Source organism: Apostichopus japonicus, chromosome 13, assembly GCF_037975245.1.
Source record: "Apostichopus japonicus isolate 1M-3 chromosome 13, ASM3797524v1, whole genome shotgun sequence".
Classification (NCBI taxonomy): Eukaryota; Metazoa; Echinodermata; class Holothuroidea; order Aspidochirotida; family Stichopodidae; genus Apostichopus; species Apostichopus japonicus.
Genome location: NC_092573.1, coordinates 24,333,917 through 24,351,326, shown reverse-complemented (window position 1 = coordinate 24,351,326; position 17,410 = coordinate 24,333,917). Strand labels below are relative to the sequence as shown.

The 17,410-nt window shown below is 35.8% G+C and overlaps 1 protein-coding gene and 1 long non-coding RNA gene across 2 annotated transcripts in view; one reads left to right on the top strand and one right to left on the bottom strand.

Annotated features, from left to right (window-relative positions):
• Window positions 1–50: 50 nt before the first annotated feature.
• LOC139978617 (uncharacterized) lies at window positions 51–16,308 on the top strand. Its single transcript, XM_071988971.1, has 13 exons — window positions 51–211; window positions 1,149–1,366; window positions 1,842–2,027; window positions 2,508–2,667; window positions 6,118–6,279; window positions 7,581–7,672; window positions 8,726–9,080; window positions 9,876–10,004; window positions 10,492–10,714; window positions 11,060–11,149; window positions 12,506–12,714; window positions 13,184–13,390; window positions 13,988–16,308. The coding sequence occupies exons 2-13, from the start codon at window positions 1,176–1,178 to the stop codon at window positions 14,276–14,278; spliced, it is 2,295 nt and encodes a 764-aa protein (XP_071845072.1). The 5' UTR covers window positions 51–211; window positions 1,149–1,175; the 3' UTR covers window positions 14,279–16,308.
• The window catches only part of LOC139978620 (uncharacterized), a 16,982-nt gene continuing 12,230 nt past the window's right edge, over window positions 12,659–17,410 (bottom strand). The window contains exons 2-3 of the long non-coding RNA XR_011796986.1: window positions 13,769–13,854; window positions 12,659–12,776 (exon numbers count right to left, since the gene is read on the bottom strand). This is a non-coding gene — a long non-coding RNA (uncharacterized lncRNA). The remainder of the gene's footprint in view (window positions 12,777–13,768; window positions 13,855–17,410) is intronic.

Here is a 17,410-nt window from a genome sequence, read left to right as displayed (position 1 = left end):
CGGCTCTGACCACATTTGTTTTGCCCGCATGCGGAGGTCACCGAGGTCATAACAGCCGCAGACTAGACGTTGAACGCGATCAGCTGATCGGTTCGGTAAACACTGCACTGCACACACATATAGAAGACGGAAAAATACAGGGAGAAACATTGATAGTAGTTAGTACTGGTGTTGAACAGCACAGTTGAAAGAGATTCGCGGAGATTTTAAGGTAAATAAAAGTTCCTTTTTTTCCGTGTCCGTATTTGAACCGTGCAGAGTTGTATACAAGATAGCCTATGTTTAATACTGTTAATATGTTATGTTAATTAGTTATTCATGTCGTCTGCAACATATTACTAGGCTGTATCTCCTAAACTTATTATTTATTAACTTTACGTCCAACTACTATTACTAACGTTAAGACTAGTTAGGCTATGTCAACATTTTTTTTTATGCAACCTTATTTATCTGTAAGACAAAACAAGACGGTTAAATTAACTAACTAAGAATAATACTATAGACCTACGTTTAGGTGCTATATAGGAAGTCCTATCAACACTATTGCAATGATATGCCTGTGCATAAATCAATATTTTGTTTTGTTTTGAAAGTATATGCTGCATAACTTTACACACAATACAGTCAGTGATATTATCTGCCTAGGTCATCAGTATTGGCTCCAAAATATAACACTCTAATGTGATCCTCAAAATTATCATTCTCAGCCAATGAGGCTTATTAAAATAGTCAGTTACATGTTTAGTGTGGATTACTACTTTTAGAGTGAGTGGCATTAAAACAATGCTTACAGTTGGAGTATAGATGACTCTTTTCTGACAATCTTGCATATTTGGGGACAATTCTGATAACCTTTTTTTCACAGATGTAATGAAGAGACCATGATAATTAATACATGATGGAGTTTAGGCATTGTTTTCATTGTAAATGCTTTGCTCTTTATAAGAAACATTTTTTTGTCCACTGTCGTAAGACCTGATTTGTCCTCATTTCCCTTTAACCTCTGTTTTCCTTCTGTCTGAAATATATATACTTGTAACAGAGCAGAAAACCAAAAAATGTATTCAAATTACATTATAAATGTAATGCCTTTATTAAAACAGTATTTTTGAATTGGTCCTTAAAATCATCTTTCTGATCTCTTTCAGTTTCTTTCTCAAGAGAAAGCTTTCACCATGGCAGACCCATCAAGAAGGTTTGGCACGTTTTTAGTGATAACAGTGATTTCTATTTGCTGTCTGGTAGACGGTTCCTCTGCCTGGAAATCAGCAACAAAGGATTCTCAGTCTGGTGGAATGCTAAAAGATTTTCCCTTTCGAAATACTTCTCTTCCATGGGAGAAGAGGGTTGATGACCTCATTGGCAGGTAATAGAAACCTTTTATCTGTATATTATGTATCAGATATGATAGTTTGGCTGGTACTCTATGCATCATGTTTGTTCACCTCAAGTTGTCTGCAATTGCGCAACATTGTTATACATGTCTACGATGCAAAAATGTGTTATGCAAAATAGTCAAAATTAATTGCTAATGCAGATGCACAGATGTACAGTAGAACAAGTTTTGTATACAGACTCTTCCTATTTTTGGTATTTTATGATGAGCAAAATTCATGAACCCTCAAAATTTCCTATGCAAACTGGAAAGTAATAAAAGAATTTATGCATTACACATTGTAAATCTCTTATGTGTTGCTTTTCAACGATAACAATTCTTCAAGCAATTGGTTGATTTTTCTTTCCAATTTGTCAATTATTCATTGATAAAATGTATAAACAGGACTGTTGAAGATTGCGAACATTTTCACAATTACTTTTTTGTGTACAATAATTCTTTGCAGACTCAGTTTAGATGAAATGATTCTACAGCTCGCAAGAGGAGGAGCTAGGAGCAATGGACCGGCTCCACCTATCCCAGAATTGGGAATTGGACCACACCAGTGGAACAATGAGTGCTTGAGGGGGGCAGTTGCAGCAGGCAATGCAACATCATTTCCTGAAGCTCTTGGACTTTCTGCAGCATTTAGGTTTGTAAATTCCTCCTTTCTGTCTTTTATGCTGTTTGTATATTATTAGTTTATTTGTTATGGACTGAATAATCAAGGTTGTAATATTTTTTTCTTTCTGCTTTTTTTGTTGTCTTTGTTCTGTTTATAGTAGAATCCATATTCTGGTTTTAGCTATTGTAATGCTACAATAATCTTGTGTTGCATTGTTACTTTTATAATATCTCTATTCATTATATTGTAGCAAGGCAACTAAATATTGACAGTGTTTTTATCAGTGTTTATATAAAATGGGATACCAAATCTGTCTATGTATTACTGCAATAATTAAGTCATTCCTTGTTACTGTTATTATGTCTCTAGTCATTAAATTGTAACAAGGTAACTTTAATAATACTGACATTAATTTTTATCAGTGTTAATAATGGAATGTAATTATCTATTTTGGTAATTGCTGCAATAGTCTAGTCATGCCAGCATCATATTTTGTTTCGTCAACAGCACCGACCTGATATTCAAAGTTGCCAATGCAACTGCATATGAAGTCAGGGCAAAGTTTAACAACAATTCAAAGAATAATAGGTATAGTGACCACACCGGTATCAGCTGCTTCAGTCCCGTCATCAATATTATGAGACATCCTCTGTGGGGCAGAAATCAGGTAAGAAATGAAACTTTAAAATAAATGTAGAATGCAGATGTTTTAAAGATTCACACGATGTTCTGGTCCCCTCTAGTCTTACCACTAATTTCTTATTTCAAACTGATCAATTGACGTCAGTCACTGTCTTGTCTCACGTAATACCTTAAAGGCATTGAAGACTCGCCCCAAACCGAGTGCCGCGCTCTGAAAAATTTAACTTTCCGTTGCTTGCAAGTGAAGTTTTCTGCTTGTCGCTACAAAATGCAGACAGTAATGAAATGTGATACCTTGTTATTTTTTAGTTGGACCTGAGATGTCCATCGCTGTATCGTTTGTATAATGTGCTGTGGGTATTGACCGCAGCTGTATGTACTGACTGTACACCAGTGTCTAATTACCGACGGTAGCAAGCTGTGTGTGTATTTTCTGGGATCGATGGTGGTGTCTAACAGTTCTGTTACACCTCATTCGAAACTAGGTCAGATTACCGGCATGAGACGCTTCTTTGTGCGCGAGTCTTCACACTCTTTAACAACTTTCTTCCAGTCAGTTCACAGAGGAAAGAGATGGCTGTTTAGAACCCCAGTTGTTATAACTTATGGTTGTGATTTTCAATTATATATTTTAACATTCAACATTTTTCAAATTCAATATCAGCGAAGAGATGCCACTATCTAATAATTATTAAATATATTGAGGATTTATAAAGCGCAGACATATCCACCGATAACTGTGCTCAAGGCGCATCACAATATTACCCTGGTCAATGATAACCTGTCAAACATAGAGACAATCCCTCCTCTAGGCATCATTCATCACCAACTAAAACTTGGATAGCTCAGTTTGTAGATGGCAGTGCTTGTGATCCTGAGTTCACTGGTGTTAATTCTTTTTTACCCAGCCACAATTACTTTGCTCTTTTTATGTCTGTCTTGTAATTTTTGTAGGATGTTCATTTTACTTATACCATTCACATACTGTATATGAATCCTTCCAACTTTCATTTTGAGAAATGATGGGATGCTTTCTTCTTTCGTTTTTGTATGAGGCCAATGTTCCTTGTTTTGGTGTCTTGATGGGATTGATTGTTATTGTAAATTATTGCATTGGATGAGGAAACCCCGGCTACAACCATAGTAAAGCTCCATACACTTGTACATTGTGGGAGGAAAGGCTAACTATGTATATGCTTTGTGTGAGTTGTATCATTGGCAAATGATAGTTGCTTATTAGTTTCATTTTCAATGTTACCTGTCCTTGGTTACATTTTCACATTCACTGTTCCCATGGTAACCAGCAATCCGGTTTACAAATATACCTATTTATTTGCTAACAGTCCTTCAGGTCTATATGTACATAACACGTCTGTCAGGTTTTTTTGTTTTTTTGTTTTTTGTATATGACCATTTGTGCATAAATTTAATCGATTATGGCATCATGGCCATTTCTATGGATTGAAAATAAGAAGTTTGTGGGAAAATCCTACAGTACTACTTTACCTGGGAAGGTTTATTTATTAGTACAGACCTGTATGCTGAGTCTATATGTTTGAAGGGAAGTTCTCATAGTATGAGGAAATTGAAGTATGGCATGATATCTTATTGTGTTGAAAATTAGTAAAACTCTATTGTAAAGAGGATTAAATAGAGCTGGTTTGTGAATGATTGTGCTGTAGTGGGACTTTATCTATACAAAGTTTTCTTTGTTGTGTTGTTAGCAGATTTGTTAAGAAGGAAGAATAGTAGGTTTGTGTGTCATAGTTAAATTAAAACAAATATTTGGGAGCATGTAGTTAAAATAAAACTAGCTGAAAATAGGGATTACAAATGTTTGACCTGTGTGGGTTTCTCACACATCAGTGAACGCAGCTAAAATTCAAGCAACCTATAAATTAAAAGTAAAAAGGGGAAATTTCAGTCATTTCACATATCAGAGTGAAGGAATGAAATTGACCTGTGTTCATTTTTTTCTTATTTCCCGTCTAACACACTGTAAGGCCAGTTAGAACTGAGTTTTCGCTGCGTAAATTCTACTTCTCACTGAATAAATGACACAGACAATCATAGTACCTTCTATTTTCTGTAAGCAAGACCATGTATTAAAATTTTTAGCAATAAGAGTACAAATGTTTGATCACTGTACTCCCAGACACCTTTACAGTCACCTTCAACTTACCACATTTTCTACACAGCTCTCTGCAAACATAAAGTGATCTAAAGTTGCCTCAGTCAATTTCCTTAATTTTCCCACCACATGTATATTCTGATATCCATACATAAACTTTCAACATCAAGCCACAAATCCCCAGTTACTAGTATGCCCCCACCAGGATAAAATGCAGATTTGCATAATAGATCATTTTGCATAATAACAGCGAGTACTGCAATTTATCATAGTGTATTCATTATCAAAACTATGTGTTTCTGAACATCGCTTCATTTGAAAAGTCTTAGACGTTGCATGTGTGGTTGATTTAAAACCTTGATCTTTGAACTTGTAGTGAAAACAGAAACAAGTGACCTACTGATGGAGGTTTTAGCTACAACAAGGGATTTTTCTGTCAAGTAAACAGGTCACCTGGTGTGGTAAGCCACATCGTCACCATCACACTGTAAATCTCAGAATTCATAGTACTTTATATTATTCATTAGGATCTTCTCCCTGCCTATAGCAAATACCACCCGAGTCCCATGTATTTGGCCAAAAACAGGGGAGATTGCATATCTACCCGAGTTGGTAATGCTAGCCACACTGAATGCTTTTCTGCACAAATTCATGTTTAAACAATGCACAGTATACTATTTCAGTGGTCAAGTCGCATTTGCCTTCACACAGGAAAGTAGTGCTGGCCATTAGAGTAATGGTGTTTACAATCATATGGTGGCTGGTCAATTAATTAGGCGTGCTCAAGGATGAATCCTAATGGCAGTGCTTGGAGTAGTTTTTGCTCTGTAACAAATTATTAATATCTCAAGTGAATTTGAGGACTGTTTTTCTATAGGCAGGCTTGACAGTCATGTTCCTGACTTCAAACTTCAATAGAACTGCTTGAATTTTTCTTTTTATTAGTCATTTTGTTGATGATAAGTAGGCCTATTTCCAGTGTACATTAATCAATCTTACATACTTATTCACTGAGTCACAAGTATCTCTTTTCATTTTTCAGTTGTATCATATATTCACATCAAAGTTTAAGCTGAAGTAAAGTGAGAATCACTTCCAGGACACATGTTTCAAAACTTTATAGCCAATTCACCCTGCACTAGTCTTTATATCTAATACCATATACTCCGCTTTGCACATGAGTTGTTCTCCAACCCCTATTAAACATTGTCCTCCTATTCTAGTAAGGAAGTATGAGCTTGGCATCTATTCAATAAAGTCATTGTCTTTAACATTAACTAAAACAGATTTACAGACTTGTATATATATGCTCAAAGAATTGTCCATTTGCCATTGTGTTTACAGGAAACCTACGGAGAAGATCCATATTTGACTGGGGAACTCGTCAAGAGTTTTGTAATAGCGCTTCAGGGAAACCATCCAAGATACATCATAGCCAATGCAGGATGTAAGCATTTTGCAGCATATTGTGGACCTGATGATACCAGATTCCAGTTTGATGCCAAGGTCAGTAGTACATGAACCAGGTTTCCTGAATTGTTTTGACGGAAGTATTCTCTGCGGCATGAAACATTTTGGGTTGAATTGTCTTCAGGGTGGAAAATAAGGACCGGTTTCTTTTGAAAACTCATTTCTACAAATTGTCTTTGCTACTATGTTGAAAGATAGGTACATTTTATTTTCATTTTGGTGCAAGAACGAAGAACATTGTTTGCTTTGTTAGTTCTCTTATGATACACATGGCAAAGAAAATAGGACTTGAGGGATACTAGCAGAGTAAGAACTCTCTTTCTGGTCAAAGGGTGTTAAGTATCATGCAAACAAGTCCACCTCGGAAGACGTTCCACCTATATTCCGTTTGTCTAATTGAAAGGGCCTCTTGAAAATAATTTACGAAAAAACCTTGATCTGTGGTGTCAACATCCATCTTTTGGCTTTGAGAGTTGATTCTTTCAGTAGTGTAAACATGTTTCCCAGTGTTAGTAATAACCAAGGCTAGATAGTATGTGTGGTTATAGACTTTGTAATTTATACCATAATCAGCATCTCTGGAGATGGACTTTGTGGCAGATAAAGATGTTCCCTGTTTAAGTTGTTTATTTACTAATTTCACAAGCCTAACGGTGGCTTTGTTAGTGTGATATTTATTCTGCTTCTTAAGGCTAAGCTCTGATAACTAACTTTGTACGGTCAATACCAGTGAGTTGAGGAGACAGATTATCAACTTGCACAAATATTGGGTTTTTTTTAGGTTATTTATAAACAATGAATAACTTTGAAACCTAATTTGTTAAATGTCTGGTTGATTATGATACTGGTGTAGTTTTGAAGATTAAGTTATATGGTGAGACAACTTGGCTTATTATGTACAACTATCATTATCTTGTTAATTGATTTATGGTGTGAACATGAAGATATCAGTGATGGGAATTATGTCCCTATAAATGACATTGCCATATGGGTAGGAGCAATTTTAAGTTGTGATGTTACCAGAACAGTATTTTGCATATCACCATACCTATTAAAATTGCCTTATTATGGCATCAGTGTAGTTCAACTTATCAAAAGAAATGTACCATGTGAGAATTTATCCAAACTTGTATTAACTGTGAATCAAAAGAAAGAACAATTTAACACTTGATGATCAAGATATTGGGACAGACACAGTCTTTGTTAGTAATATTTTATTTCTACAGTCCATGAAAAGAAAATGCCTAAAATTACAATTAAGATAATGCAAATCATGTCCATGTGCTGGCTCATGTTTTCATATTTTTCTAATTTCCTGTTTCTTTCTTGGTGCCCAGGTCACAGATGTGGACTTGTTTCAAACATACCTTCCTGCATTTAAAGAGTGTGTCAAAGCAGGCTCTTACAGTGTAATGTGCAGCTACAATAGGTGAGCAGTACACCAGATTATTAAACAGCATTTTTGTGCACCAAAATATGTTACAAATTTTAAGAATTTGTTTGTATCATTTTCGCTTTTACATTTGCAGTTTTTATACAATTTATTGTCAGATGGTATTTAACAAATTTTCTACCCTTTTTATACCTTACATTATCGATTTATATATTTGTATATAATGATTGTTTGTATTTTACTGTAAAGCGCCGTAGAGCAATTTCTGATTGGATAAGGCGCTATAGAAATTTTGTATATTAAATAAATAAATAAATAAAGCCAAATAATGGTCACATATGATGCTAAACACTAAAACGAGTATTTGGCGTCCACCCCTTAGACATTTTAATTGATAAACTTACAAATTTTCATGTCCAAATATAACATGTAGGATGATCTGAGTCTCGATGACAATCTTTTAGAAAGCTTTTAGTGAGTTTTCCATGATAAAGGGGGGGGGGGTAGGGTTGATGGGGGGGTGTGAAAGGGACTACCTATTCTTCTGAAAGTTTTGTTACAACATATATATTGTTTCAGTTTTATTAGCTAGTTGGCAAACTGTGGATCCTGTTCAACTCTCTCTCGAACAGGTTAAAATTACGGTGTCATGCCCCTACTTATGATGAAAAGGGTTTCCATTGGTAATTAAGTTGTCCTTGTTGCCTAATCTGATTGTTGATGCTAAATACTGATATAATGGTTAGTATAATAGAGTTTGCCAAAGCAAAGCAAATCATAACACCATTACAAGCTATTCAAAAATTTATGTATTTGTGATCAAATATATATGACTTGGATCTGGTTTTCACCAACTGATGTATATCAGTAAACTGATCAAAATATGGAATTATGCTACCAGAATAATCTCTCTTTTATCATCTAGTAATTACCAATCATTCTACTCTGTAGTTGCAGTTTTTAATTGTGTTTTTTTTTTCTTCGATTGAAAAGGAGAAAGTGTAATGAAATGGTACAAATAAACTACCTAGCAGATAATTGCATTGTTGTTTGGTTGCATAACTATCTTGTGGATACTTAATTTTGCAGTGTTAACGGCATCCCTGCCTGCGCAAACAAAAGACTTCTGACAGACATCCTTCGAGACGACTGGGGCTTTAAAGGCTACGTAGTCAGCGACGAGCTTGCAATGGAGATCATGCCCGTCTCGCACAACTTCACTAAAAACTACACAGAGACGGCTGCGAAATCACTAACGGCGGGGTGCAATTTAGACCTGGCGAGAAACAACGTCGCAACCGTGTATAATTACCTGAACGATGCGGTCACGAGCAAGATGATAACCGTTGATCTGATCAAGAAACGATTACATCCACTCTTCTACACCCGGTTCCGTCTCGGAGAGTTTGACCCTCCAGAGATGAATCCATTTACAATGTTGGAGGTCAGTCATAGATTTTCGATTCTACAAAATCTGGCCTAAAATTTGTATTTCATAATTCTATAACAAAGCCATGATTTCAAATTTGAAACGGATATTTTTGTGACAAAACAATGTAAAACATATTAAAGAGAAAAAGGTTCCACACTGCTAGTTGAGAACCCCATCTCAATATCATGCCCCTATTAATTTGAGGTATGTTTGATTTAATGTGACCTATTTTGACTGGCTAAACCTTCAAACTACTCCAGGAAGTTGAATCACAAAAGTTTTAATTATGCTATCATAATCTTCTTGTGGAGTCATCCTGTAAATCTGATATGTTTGGGAGTTTTGTAACCTGCCAAACTTTTCTGTAACTAGAATTTCATCAAAATGTATCTTTTTTTCTTCTTTTTTTTGTAGAAATATTCTGTTCCTCTGTGGATTAATAATTAATATATAATAAAGACAAACAAATACATTTTGAGCTGAAGTGCCCTGATGACATCATCATGCTTTTGCCAGATGCATTTACAAAATGTCAAAAATATTGAAAAATTTGTATCTTTACGATACAAACGCTATGAGGATGTGGTTTTTAATAAAGATTTGGCTAATTTTTAACAATTTTGCAAAGCAATCAACTTTAGCTACAAGAAAGTCCTTGTAAATAAGCCTTCAGATGACCACAACATCTCCTTCAACAAAGCCCTCAACATTCTCTGACAAAGGAAGGCCTAGTACTACCGGAAACGTGCATTTTTTTATGGGAGTGTAAAAGGACATAAAATCGTTAAATCTTAACTTCATGTTTAGGTCGATAGAGTCGTGGAGTGTCCTGAACATCAAGAGCTGGCTGTACAGGCAGCGATGAAGACATTTGTTCTGTTGAAGAATGAGGGAAATACCCTACCAGTCGACTTCAAATCAGTCAACAACCTAGCGGTGAGGAATTGTGCTCAGTCTATTCTTGTATTGTGTACATTTGATACAGGAATATATTGCATGTAAAGAAGGTAGCAAGGCAGAGGATTTTTCTACTATTTTAGTTATTCCTGAAAGAAGGGTTTTAGTAGAGTTTGATTCTTTTATATGCATACTTGCTGGCATTAAGAACTTAACAGAAATCAAGGATAGATTGTCATAGTATGTTGCTGATTAGAAAAACAATATATATAATTACTGACAGCAAATATGCAATGTATATGTATAATTATTAATATTAATATAGCAACAGGATATAAATTTCTATGGAAACAACTTAACATCTATTCAGTCATAAAGTTGCTAGAATACAGAATCACTGTTTTCTATTTGATAAGTTGGTCAGGTGGTTTAAACTGACCAGTCAACTGTCCCTTCAGTCGGTTTCTACCTTTCTAATTTCACTCTTCACATCTCTCTGTCTTATTTTACTCTCTTGGAATCACAGGTGGTGGGACCTTTCGCCAATAACTCGGACGATTTATCGGGAGATTATGCTCCAGATACTGTTCCTCGTTTCTTCAAGAATCCATTTCAAGGCTTGAAGGATTCAGTCAAAAAGGTCATGCTTGGACAGGGATGTGACACTCCAATCTGTGACAAGTACCAACAGTCACAGATCGCCATGGCAGTGACTGGTGCAGACTTTGTTGTAGTTTGTCTTGGTACTGGTAAGTATCCTAAACATATAGCAGGAGGGTGCAACCACCAGTTTTGTACTGGAGAGTGAGGCTAAGATGATATGTCATCCGGGGGGGGGGAGCGGTGGGGGAGTCTTAGGGGGGTGCTCCTCCCATTTGAGAAATGTTAGTAACGTGGATGGTGTCTAAATGTAAAATGGAGCTACATTTTGTAACATTTAATAATATTGAATAATTTTCCATTATTTAGTTTGTACTTCGTAAGTACATGTTGTTTATATGTCAAGTGTTCAATGGAGAATGGAGCAGTTGTGTACATTGCCCGTACCCGACCATCCACTCCATCTTGGAATTAACAGTTTTGTTCTTTTCCAGGAGTTGGAGTGGAGACTGAAGGCCAGGATCGAAAGAAGATAAGTCTACCTGGAAAGCAGTTACAACTTCTGAAAGATGCTGTTATGTATGGTATGGGTTTATGTATCATTTATTTAGGCAAATTTTTAAGCATTTTTTTCAGGATTTCCCTCGTCTCATCCAGGTTTTTACCTTTAGGTTGTCAGGACAGCCGGATGTCCCCAAAAAATGTAGCAAAAACAACAAAGAAGGAGCATGTACACACTGGCTTAGTGAGAAGAAAACAAGCTTTGGGACAATCAAACAACCCTTCTAGTCTCCAAAGTGATTTGGGGGATTTAATATAACAATGCAACCTGAATTTCATGTCATCTGCCGGTGGACCTCCAAAGCTGAATTTGGTTTACCAGATAGAAATTTTGTCGTCGTGGACGACTTGATGACCAATAAACATTTGCCTTGTGTATAGTGTGTGTAGACTTGTAAATACCATCTGAGAATCTTTCACTACTTATTCCCTGGGAGCTGCCTGTATCTACAACACAATGTCTTCTGACAGACAAACTCATAATCTGTCCTGCTCCCACAACTCTCAACTATAGAATATAAATAACTGATGTTTGCTTCCTTCCTTACCTGTCTCTTAACTGCATTTAGCACTCTTGTTCTACCGTGTTTGGAGAGAACTGGTAACATTTTTAGCACTGACACCCTTAACACCTGGTCACTTTAGATCCCACAACTCTCAGTATGACATTTGAATACTTTGAAGTTGTTCTGATGTTTAGAATTGGATTTAACTTGATATCCTTAATAAAATAATAATAATTAAATAGTACTTAAATAGCGCATTCATCAGCAACGCTGCTTGAAGCGCTTTACAGGAATTGAAACAATTAATATACAGGAAACATTTAAAGCAAATAGTAGAAAAATATCGCCAAAAAGGTCTACACCATAAAACCTATAATAGGATAGAAAAAAAACATGAAAGCTATGGTGATACAAAAATACTGTACAGTTCAAAAATAATAATGATAGTTTTAATGACAGGAAATATGGGTGTGAATGTAGCTCATACACATGCAAACCAATAGTTAAGTTATAATTTATAAATGCCCAGAACATATAATATTAAATTCATTATCTATATCATCATCTTGCAAAGCTTAAAGAAAATTATGTGGAACAGCCTTCCCTGCAATATTTCAATCTAGACTATCAGGTCCATGCATTTGCAGCTAAGAATCAGATCCAAAAGTAGTCCTCTTAAGATTGCATCCACATGGGAACCTGTTGATGAAGCCTATGATAGTCACCCTCTGATGGAGGAGCTGAGAGCAAGGACCTATTGGTCCTAAAGGGACCTATTGGTCAAAAGAGAAATTATCTCTACTTAATATTGATTATCATGAAATGATTTACCCTGTGCAATTGACCAAGTAAAGGTGCCTCTTATTTTCACAGCCTCTGGTAAACCAGTTATACTGTTATTGTTCAACGCTGGTCCTCTAGACATCTCATGGGCAATGGCGAACAGCGGTGTTAATGCCATCGTCGAGTGTTTCTACCCGTCGCAGGCAACGGGTGAATCAATCAGACGGATGCTGATCAATGCACCTGGAGCTAACCCCGGAGGGAGACTCCCAGCTACTTGGCCAGCATCTCTCGATCAGGTCTGTGTTATTCGCTTCTTAGATTTTACTCTCCAAATGTTGCCGTTATTTATTGAAAGAATCTGAGGCGTAAAATAGCTTTGTTGGTGACTGACATATGTGCAATGCCTAGATTATCATAATATCTTACATCTCGCTATGTGATGATGAGTACAGCTGATAACGTTTATATTTATGATCAGTCAGGGAACTACTATGAGGTATGACCCATTATGATGCACTATGGGAATGTCATGATTTTACCATAGCAACAGAAAGTATTTAGCCAAACTTGAAGTTTGCTAGCAAGTCTCACACAGTGTGTTTTCAAAAAACTGAAGCCAAGCAATGATGTACTATTGGAAATTTCTTGAATTTACCTTAGCAATGGAAAGTAAGCCAACTTGAATGTGCTAGCATGGCTCACAATATGATTTACACAAAATTGAAGCCAGACGATGATGTAAATTTGCAATTTGTATTGTTTCAGGTTCCCGCCATTGATGACTATGACATGTCCCATGGCAGCACCTACCGATACTTTAAAGGTGAACCATTGATACCATTTGGGTATGGGATGTCCTACACTACCTTCAGTTACAGCAACCTCAAGATTGATTCATCCTCTATCAAAACATGTCAGAATGAAACACTTCATGTAACTGTTTCCAACACTGGCCCATTAGACGGTGATGAGGTGAGAAGAGGACTAAGTTCATAGCAAAGATATTAATAGCAATGTATAAAGAAATATCAGTCACATGACATACTGTAAACCATTGAGATGTGGAATAGACAGGAATAATCATCCTCACTAGAGCATTAGATGGTGATGAGGTGAGAAGAGGTCAAAGGTTATAGTGAAATATAAATAGCAATGTATAAAAAAAATATTAGTCACATGACAATACTGTCAACCATTGAGATGTGGAAATGACAGGAATAATCATTAAAACTGTAATATATACAAATACTGGTATTGTTTACAATATTTGTATAATCTGTAGAAAGGAGGATAAATTTTCACTTTCCACTTTTTGTGATCAAAATCAGAATAGCTAAATAGCCTACTTACCATCAAGAAATTGTTCCACTGTATCTATTTGAACTTTGTCTGAATAATAAATGCATCTGGCCGTTTTCTTTAATTTTGGTAATCCACTAGGATGCCCATGTAAGATAAAAAAGAGAGGACGTGTCTGAGGTAATCCAAACTTCTGTTACCTCCAGGTATTACAGTTTAATCAAACTACATTAACATTCTTCCTTCTCCATCTCTCTCTCTCTTTCTCAGGTCACTCAAGTTTACATCAAGTGGGTCAATGCTTCTGTTCCCACTCCTAACCTTCAGCTGGTTGGATTTAGTCGAACAGAGATCAAAGCCAAGGGTATGGTGTCTCTCACTTTCACTATAGAGGCTCGTATGATGGCGGTATACAAAGACCAGTTAGTCGTAGAGCCGGGAATGATAGAGGTATACGTTGGTGGCCAGCAACCGAATCAAAAGATGTCCTTAAGTTCCAACGTTTTACAGGGTAGCTTTAAGATCACAGGATCTACGGTACCATTGTCCAAATGTCAATAAGAACTTTTTGCTGTGTGTGTGTGTGGCCAGTTTTGGACTCGCATGTATTTTGGTATATTATATAATTAACTGTACAGGACCATTGTGTTACATGATATTCTACCATTACACAAAGAAGTGCTTTATATGTAAACATTGGTATCCAAGCAGCTTTTAGAGATGATTTTGGTAAAGATTTGATAGTGCTTGATTTTTAAGTTCATAAAAAAACCCAGCTGATAAGTGTTAATTAAGGTTTAATAAAGAGAGTAAAGGAAAAATATTAAATGCTGAACATTTTCCAAATCACTGTATTTTTATATCATTAATAATTAATATAGAAATGCATTAGGACAAAACTTTTTGGAATGTAATAGAATATTTGATTATTAACTATGCTCTTGGTCACAGAAGTTAGATGGCTGTCTTAATTTTGTCTACTGCAGTCAATCAGTTTCATGAAATATAAGAAGGCCACTTGTTTTTTTTGTTTTTTTTTCCTTAATGTTCTCTAATGATATCATAAGTTTCACTGTAGCCAGTTACTTTCGTAAAAACAAAAATTACAAAAATGTGAAATGAAGAAATTCACATCTATTTCAGGAAGTGGGTGGTACCATTTTGCATCTGGTCAGGACATTAGGTGTTTTTCTTGATAAACAAACTATTCAATTTATATTAAGTTTTCAAAATATTTTACACAGGAAAAAATTCTTCCAGAACCCAGACAACTGTAGAAGATTATATTAGACACTACCATCATATATTTCAGTGTTGCAGTCATATATATATGTAATGTCATCAGTGTTCACGGCAAAGCAGATGTTCTTGAGTGAATGTTTTATTAGGTGTGTATTCATGGATAATATGAAATGAAATATATGGTATTCAAAACAAAGTTAGTTATCTGACAATCATACAAGCATTATGCTTTTAGAAAAAAAATTATATTTTTTTTCTGTAATGTTTATGACGTGAAGGAAGGTAAACAAAGTCAGGTGTTTTCACTTTTATCATTGTTTCAGAAAAATATTTCTTTAAAATATGTCACCTTATATTCAAGATGTGTTTTCATGATAGGAATGCTTTGTTAGCAACATTCAAGCGATACTATGAACTCCAACACAAAACGATTACAAGCACATCCAAAGATCTGTCATGATTTAATGCATATTCTCAGTTGTGATACAGACTCAGAAACCAGGATTTAACCTAGAAACTTTGGTGGCCATTACATGGCAAACAGTAGATTGTCCAACACAGCAGAGAAACTTCCACCAGCAAACCAGTATGAATTTTTTTTTTTTGCTGATTTCATGGAATAGAGTTTTCTGCTCATGTGCCTTTATATATTAACTATGGTGGGGGGCAGGGTCCAGCAATTTCTTTACCAAAGATATTTTTTTGATTATTTATGTTCGATTAACTATGCAAAACCTGAATATGTTTGAAAGATTGGTGACTTGATTATTATTTGGACTTTTTTTCTTTTTCATTTAATGGTTATATACTTTTTGGCATCAAGGAACTTGCTTACACTCTACAAGATTGAACTTTTCATTATCATTCTAAATTGACGATGATGTAAAACTAACAAATACCTGTCTACACAACAAATGTAATGTATAGCACCTGTTCAAGTTTGTCCTTTGTCTTTCTGTGGTGTTATAATTTCTCGTGTGCATTTCAACTATTTAATACTCAAGTCACATGTGTATATATAAGAACTTGTGTAATAATTTGCCAACATCAATTGCATTTCAATAGAGCCAAAATAATGTGGGGGAGGGGGGGGGACTAGGGTAGAGGCAAACGGGGGAGTAGAAGAGGGAATTTATTGTTCAACTAATGAGACCTGAAATTTGCTTGCTGTAGATTAGTTATTATTTTGCAAGTTTACTTTTCTCAATCTTCTTAGAATCGCAGTGAATAGCCACCAGTGTTTCATTTTGTAATTTTACAAAATCTCTTGCAAATGTGGTATATTTGTAAACTAATTTAACACAATTCTTTCATTTTGCATCTTCATTAAATTTCCAATATTTTCATCATTTAAAGACTTTTTGTAATATCTTGTTTTTTTTTGGGCATATAATGATATCGCTGAAATTTAATAAAAATAAATTGCTCCTGTAATATTTAATAACATGAATATTCATGAAAAACATGTTCTGCATAGTAATGCATCATATATCGCAACGGATTGTAAGTAAAACTAGTGTTTCAATACGTTCAGGGATCAATGGAAACTGGGTTACGACGGTAGAGTTGTGTCCGATGGGTCGTGACCGGTAGGGCAGTGTGTGGTCGGCTAAACTACAACTGATCAATATTTTGAATTTTCCCAGTTGTAAGTCTCGTCGGCCTCATTCGGGGAATCTCCTAAGAAAACTGCCAAATAAGTTTCAACAAATTTAGTCAATCACTAGGAAATAACTTCACATGTGCCCTAACAAGTAACAAAGCACCGGTCGTTAACAACGAGTTCACTGGGTTGTCAGTGGTATAAGACCAGCATGCGTCTTGTGCGACTGTTATTGAAAAATACCGTATAGGTTTGCTACGACTCACGGTCGGCGGTCTATAGCTGCAGTAGGGCAATGTGCAGCCGGTTTACAACATTATGTTAGAACATTATTTTTAGCAGCCCAGCCACGTACGTTAGAACAACATTTGAGATATTAGTAGGGTATCTTCATATTATGTTTCAACATCATCATCATACTATATTTTACACCTGTTGGAGTTCCATAGGGGCGACTAATTAAAATCTCAACTCATTCGCTCCGAGCTCAGCCGTGAGCTCAGTACGTGACTTTGTCCGAACATTTTTACTGCAACAGTGGGTTGTCACGTGAATTGAGCAGGAACCAGTTAATAGCGGTTTAATCATCGAACACAATGAGCGTTTTCGTCGAGTACCAGAGCTTCTTAGAAGTACTTGTACTCGAGATCCATGATTGTATATTTAGAGTTATTCTTTGTCAAACGTAAAGCATCATATTCGCAGGTAGGCCTACTTGGGGGAATTGTAAGCGGAATATGCCCGTATTTTAACCAAGGTATTTACGTCTGAATTAAATTTCTCTTCAGCCTGGCTTAGTTGTGTAACCGCTGTGGTGGTAGCTGGTCTACCAGCATCTCCAGAACTGT

Excerpts from the sequence above, each read along its gene's own strand:
- LOC139978617 (XM_071988971.1), top strand. The coding sequence starts at position 1,176 with ATGGCAGACCCATCAAGAAGGTTTGGCACGTTTTTAGTGATAACAGTG. Across the intron at positions 2,668-6,117 it reads CTCTGTGGGGCAGAAATCAG|GAAACCTACGGAGAAGATCC; the intron begins GTAAGAAATGAA and ends TTGTGTTTACAG. Across the intron at positions 13,391-13,987 it reads GCCCATTAGACGGTGATGAG|GTCACTCAAGTTTACATCAA; the intron begins GTGAGAAGAGGA and ends TCTCTTTCTCAG.